At 47.5% G+C, this 6719-nt stretch overlaps 1 protein-coding gene across 1 annotated transcript; it reads left to right on the top strand.

Moving 5' to 3' along the window:
* The first annotated feature begins 1061 nt into the window (after positions 1 to 1061).
* Positions 1062 to 2186, top strand: LOC147964979 (uncharacterized). The gene has a single exon (XM_087527387.1). The coding sequence runs from the start codon at positions 1062 to 1064 to the stop codon at positions 2184 to 2186; it is 1125 nt and encodes a 374-aa protein (XP_087383513.1).
* Positions 2187 to 6719: the final 4533 nt, after the last annotated feature.

The following is a 6719-nucleotide window of genomic DNA, read 5'->3' as shown; positions in this document are numbered from 1 at the left end:
GACCACCGGATTTCCCGTGCTTCTCGAGGATAGCCTCAAGAAGTGCCAGTTTCACCGAGCCCCCATTTTCACCTACGATGAGCATTGGATTAATGACACCGAGACGGAGTATCATGTGGAATTGATCGTGAAGGCTTATGACTCTCCAACAAGTTGGTTCTTCGAGGGACCCCAGATGGCAACACTAGTTCTTGCCGTCGAGACGGCAACCCTCAAGGCACTCACCCGCCTCCGAGACCTCCTTCTAGAAATGGAAGACGAGTTGGCAACCCGCTTCTTGCCCTATCGGAAGGAAGGTGAGGATGAGGGCAGTGCACCAGCTCCACCATTAGAAGAAGGACTTCCACTCTGATTCCAGACCTACTTCAGCCTTTGTGCCGATAGTTTGGCACAACACTTGGCCTCGGAATCGATGAATCTCCGAAAGGAACTTCATGAGACCAAGGCACTTCTTCGCCAAGAACAAGAGAAGACGGATAGGATCAAGAAGGAAGGTGCTTCCCCTGGTCAACCCGCAATCGCATACAGAGGCGGAAGACCCCCAAAGGATGGAGAAGCACCACAGCAACACCGCATGAGCGCAAAGGAATACCGCAAGATCTTCGCACCACCGGCAAAGCAACGCCGTGTTGAGCTCCTCCACTCCCCCACCCCTTCAAGTGAAGAGGGATGTCAGGCCACCGATGACGAGGAGGAAGACCTAGAAGAGCCAGACTACGCGACCGAGCATTCCACCACTTAGGTATCATTCGCAACCCGGATATGCCCGTTAGTAACCCCTACGGTAGGATAGGTCGTGTACCCCTATGCGAAGTCGAGTCCATGTAATGGTTCATATGAAACCATGTAGTATTGTGTTTGCTTTTGATGTGTTTGATGGACGTCGTGCTTTCCTTCGGGAACTTGTAAGCGACTACATCATTTGGATTTTAATGAATGTGTTTGGCCTTTTGGCCCTTGCATGAAAACAATTAGTGTCATACCAACCCCCTTACTAGGCATCCCATCTATATTGCTTTTCCCATCTTTCCCAATCATGAGACCTTGATCGCTCCAACAGGATGCCTGTTGTAACTCGTACTGGTACCTCTACCCAGCAGCAAGAAGCCGGAGAAGGAGCCAGTCAGGACCAAACCCAAGGACAAGTTCCACCACCGCCACCACCTCCAAATATGGACATGGCTCAGCTTCTCCAAGCATTCCGAGAGGAACGCCAAGCCAACACTGCAGCCCTCCAGATTATTGCTCAAGCTGTCAACCGCCAACCGGCGGGAAACGGCAATGGACGTTCCATGTTGGTGGAGTTCAAAAAGCATGCACCACCCACCTTCATCGAGACTGCTGAACCCCTGGATGCAGACGACTGGATCCGCACCATTGAGGATCTGCTGGAACTAGTCGGATGCACTGAGGACCGTGAGAAGGTGGCATATGCTGCTCACTGTCTCGGGGGAACTGCTAGAGCTTGGTGGGATGGATTCAAGGCCATGCATGCTGAGCGAAACATCACTTGGAATGACTTCAAGGCAGAATTCCGCAAAGCCCACATTCCTTCCGGAATCATGGCCATCAAGAAGCGTGAGTTCCGAGCCCTGAAGCAAGGTAGTAGCACTGTCAAGGAGTACATGCAGAAGTTCAGTGTCCTCTCAAGGTATGCCCCTGAAGATGTCAGCACTGATGCTGCCAAAAGGGAGCACTTCATGGAAGGCCTTAACCAGACTCTGCAGTACTCGCTTGTTGTGTGTGACTGCCCGACCTTTCCTGATCTGGTGAACAAGGCACTCATGCTTGAAGATAAGCGACGTGCTTTGGATGACACCCGTAAGCGCAAGATGATCAGCAAGGGTAGCTCCAGCAACCAGAAGCCTCGCCCGTGGCAGCCAGCCCCGGTCAAGCCAACCTACCAGCAGCCAAGAGCTCCTGCACCCCACACCAACTATCCACCCCAGCAGTATGCCAACCTAGGCCAGCTTACAACAACCCCAATAACAATGCCGGCAAGAGCAGCAACCCCAACCAAGTCACTTGCTTTGGATGTGGTCAGGCAGGACACTACTCCAAGGATTGCCCCAACAAGAAGCCCGACGCCCCGCGCCCCAATTCGCAGAACCCAGGACAAGGCCGTGGAATGCCACCAAGGAACCAAGCTCCCCGCAACCCGCGCAACAACGGCAGGGGTCGTGTGAATCATGTCACTCCTGAGGAAGCCCAGGAAGACCCAGATGTCGTGCTGGGTACGTTCCTTGTCAACTCAACACCTACAACTGTCTTGTTTGATTCTGGAGCCACACATTCATTTGTCACCCAAAGCTTTGCACTAAAAAGTGCCATGACCCCTACACCCCTGAATAACCCTATGGTGGTACAAACCCCCGGAGCAGAGATGAGAGCAAAGATAGGATGTAAAGGAGTCGGGATTGTCATTAACGGGGTAGACTTCCAAGCAGACCTTATCATCTTAAGATCACAAGGCTTGGATGTGATCTTAGGAATGAATTGGCTCATCAAGCACCAAGGCTTGTTAGATTGTGCCAACCGGACCGTCACTGTGACCAATGACCAAGGAGTCGAAGTTAAGTTTGCTCCCAACCCCTCCTCTGCTCAAGGCGCCCAAGTCAACTTTCTGTCAGAAGTTGGACTAGAGCAAGTGCCGGTAGTATGCGAATACCCCGATGTCTTTCCTGATGAGCTACCGGGAATGCCTCCTGACCGAGACATTGAGTTCATCATCGAGCTCATGCCCGGAGAAGGACCCATCCATAAGAAGCCTTATAGAATGGGATCGGAAGAGTTGGCAGAATTGAAGAAGCAACTGGAAGAGCAGTTGAGGAAGGGATTTATCCGCCCTAGTGCCTCCCCTTGGGCATCACCTGTTCTGTTTGTGACAAAGAAGGACGGTACCATCCGCTTATGCATTGACTATCGCTCCCTCAATGAAGTTACGATCAAGAACAAGTATCCACTTCCCAAGATTGAAGATCTGTTTGATCAACTCAATGGGGCCAAGGTGTTCTCCAAGATTGACCTCAGATCTGGGTACTACCAGCTGAAAATCAGACCCCAAGATATTCCGAAGACGGCATTTGTAACCAGATATGGCCTGTATGAGTGCATGGTCATGTCCTTTGGATTGACCAATGCCCCAGCTTACTTCATGTATCTCATGAATAAGGTCTTCATGGAATATTTGTACAAGTTTGTCGTTGTCTGCATTAATGACATTCTTGTCTTCTCGAAGATGGAAGAAGAGCACGAGCAACACTTGAGGATGGTCCTAGACAAGCTTCGAGAGCACCAACTGTATGCCAAGTTCAGCAAGTGCGAATTTTGGCTGCGTGAAGTTGGATTCTTGGGTCATGTTTTGAACAAAGAAGGATTGTCGGTCGATCCCGCTAAGATTGAAGCCGTGACCGAATGGCAATCCCCAAGCAATGTGAAGAAAGTCAGAAGCTTCCTCGGACTCGCGGGATATTACCGCAAGTTCGTTGAAGGATTCTCAAGCATTGCACGACCCATGACTCAGCTCTTGAAGAAGGACAAGAAGTTTGAATGGACGCCGAAGTGTGAAGAAAGCTTCCAGGAGCTGAAGAAGAGATTGACCACCGCCCCAGTTCTAGCCACACCAGATATATTGTGATGCGTCAAGAACCGGACTGGGAGGTGTTCTGATGCAAGAAGGCAGAGTCGTAGCTTACCTATCAAGGCAACTACGGCCTCATGAAGAGAACTATGCTACTCATGACCTTGAGTTGGCAGCTGTAGTTCATGCCCTGAAAACATGGCGACATTACCTCCTATGGAAGCGGTGTGAGATATATACGGATCACAAAAGTCTGAAGTATATTTTCACTCAGAAGGAATTGAACATGAGGCAGAGAAGGTGGCTAGAGTTGATCAAGGATTATGACCTCAGTGTTCAATACCACCCTGGGAAGGCTAATGTGGTAGCAGATGCATTAAGCAGGAAGGCTTGTTCCTTGAATGCTATGCTTAAGGAAAGGCTACCCGCCTTGTATGTAGAACTTGAAAGCTTCGGGTTGGAACTGGTTGCACCAGGATTCTTAGCCAACCTTGAAGTCAAGCCTACCCTGATGGATGACATTCAGGAAGCTCAGAAGGGACACGAAAGTATTGAAGGCATCAAGAGGAAGATCAAGGCAGGCAAGGCCCCAGGATTCTCAGAGGATGAGCAGGGAATTGTGTGGTTTGGGAATCGCATTTGCGTACCCAACAAGATTGAGCTCAAGAATTTGATCTTGCAAGAAGCTCATGACACCCAGTATTCCATCCACCCCGGAGGAACCAAGATGTATCAAGACCTAAAGGAAAGATTCTGGTGGCATGGCATGAAGAGAGAGATAGCCACTCTCGTCGCGAAGTGTGACATATGCCAAAGGGTCAAAGCTGAACATCAGCGACCCGCTGGATTGTTACAGCCTCTCAAGGTGCCTGAATGGCAATGGGATAAAGTCGGAATGGACTTCGTCACTGGATTACCCAGGTCAAATAAGGGACATGACTCCATCTGGGTCATAGTCGACCATTTGACCAAAGTTGCCCATTTCATTCCTGTCAAAACGACTTACAAAGGAAACCAGCTAGCAAGCCTCTACATCAACAGAATCTTAAGCCTTCATGGTGTTCCCAAGGAGATTGTGTCAGATCGAGGAACCCACTTTACCTCAAGGTTCTGGAAGAAGTTCCAAGAGGCCATGGGGACCAAGTTGTCCTTCAGCACTGCTTTCCACCCACAGACCGGAGGTCAGACAGAACGAGTGAATCAGATACTCGAAGACATGCTCCGAGCCTCTGTCTTAGCATATGGAGCTAGGTGGGAAGATTGCCTCCCTTTTGCCGAGTTCTCCTACAACAACAGTTATCAATCAAGCCTCCAGATGGCACCATTTGAGGCATTGTATGGACGCAAGTGTCGCACACCCCTCAATTGGTTAGAGACCGGAGAAGGACTAGTCTTTGGGCCCGATATCCTCCGTGAAGCAGAAGAGCAAGTCCAGCTTGTCAGAGAGCGTTTGAAAACTGCCAAGTCAAGGCAGAAAAGCTACATTGACTCACGTCGGAGAGACATGACCTTCCGAGTAGGAGACCATGTCTATCTCCGGGTCACACCTCTCAAGGGAACCCCGTGCATCCATGTCAAAGGAAAGCTCGCCCCAAGATACATCGACCCCTTCAAGATCACCGACCGACGAGGAGAAGTGGCTTACCAGTTGGAACTGCCACCTGAACTATCCGATGTGCACAACGTATTGCACGTGTCACAACTTCGGAAGTGTCTCCGAGTCCCAGACAAGCCAGGTCTTTACAAGGACGTCAATCACCAAGCCATTGACCTTCAGCCCAATTTGACCTACCGTGAGAGGCCCATCTGCATTTTGGATGAGGCTGAGCGATGCACTCGAAGCCGCACGATCAAGTACTTCAAGGTCCAATGGAGCAACCACACTGAAGCAGAAGCAACCTGGGAACGTGAAGACTACCTTAGATCCGAGTTTATGTGTGTCTTTAAAGCCTAGTTTAGGAATCTCGGGGACGAGATTCTTGTAAGGGGTGTAGGTCTGTCATACCCTGCATTTTGTAACACTTCATTTGCATTAATAAAGCATGAAAATTTGGACCAACAAAAACTTTTGCATTATTTGGCTTTTATTTGGAGTTGGTTTTCTCTCTGTGTTTTTCAAGTGCTCTTTAAAGTCAACACAACTCCACCTTCTATACTTAATCTCCTTGCCCCAACCTTCTGCCCAATGATCATGTCATGTCTATAGAGCAACATAGTGTTTTCTTACAAAAATAGTTTGGCCAAAAAGTATTTTCAAAAATTAGTTTTCCAAAAACCCCTGAATTAAGATTTGTACTGCAAGTACTTAATTCAGGGCAGTAAAAATCTTTCAAAAAGTATATTTGAAACCTATTAGATATAGGATTCCCATAAACCACAAAAATATAATTTTAAAAGTTATTTTCCTATTTTATTTAAAGGCTTTTTCTTAAGGTCAGAAATGGTCTTTAATAGGTTAAAATTATTTTAATGTTTCAAAAATATGTGAGAAAATTTAGGGAAACTCAGTGGACATATATTTTCCATATATATCAGTTTCAACACATGGTTATGATCAAAATATTGGACAAAACCTCCCAAAACTGTTTCTACCCATTTCAAGGATTTGAAATATTTCTACAGGAAATATTTTCATAAAAATCCAGGAAAAATCCAGCAAGTCACAAATGCATATTGTGATCACCTTGCAAAGCCTCATGTCAATTAAAGTCATTTTGGCTCACCAAAATGCCCCAAACCCCTCTCTGACCAGAATCAAATTTGAACAAGTTTGTACTACCAACTTTCTCTCCTTGACCCCAACTTTTGTGAGCATGTTCACATGACCAAATGAGGCCACTACACAAAGTGGTGCATCAAGGAGAAGTGATTTGCCCAACTAGATTTACACAAGTCCATTTCTGCTCATTTCTAGGGTTTACAAAAGTTGCATTGGCTACTTTGCCCAAATGAGCTCAAACTTGGTGGGACATCTTACTTCTATGTGCCATTCCATCCTGTTAATTCTCATGGCATGTGGAATTAATTTTCTTTCCCAAACCAACAACAAACACCTTCTGCCATTTTGCAAAAACCACTGTTTTGACCCCTTCCACTATTCTTCATGAGCTCAAATTTTTACCAGAGCTTAATCTAGTCA

Source organism: Triticum urartu, chromosome 6A (assembly GCF_056163025.1).
Source record: "Triticum urartu cultivar PI428250 chromosome 6A, HENAU_Tu73, whole genome shotgun sequence".
NCBI lineage: Eukaryota > Viridiplantae > Streptophyta > Magnoliopsida > Poales > Poaceae > Triticum > Triticum urartu.
This window is presented reverse-complemented; position numbering and strand designations above follow the sequence as displayed.

Excerpts from the sequence above, each read along its gene's own strand:
- LOC147964979 (XM_087527387.1), top strand. The coding sequence starts at position 1,062 with ATGCCTGTTGTAACTCGTACTGGTACCTCTACCCAGCAGCAAGAAGCC.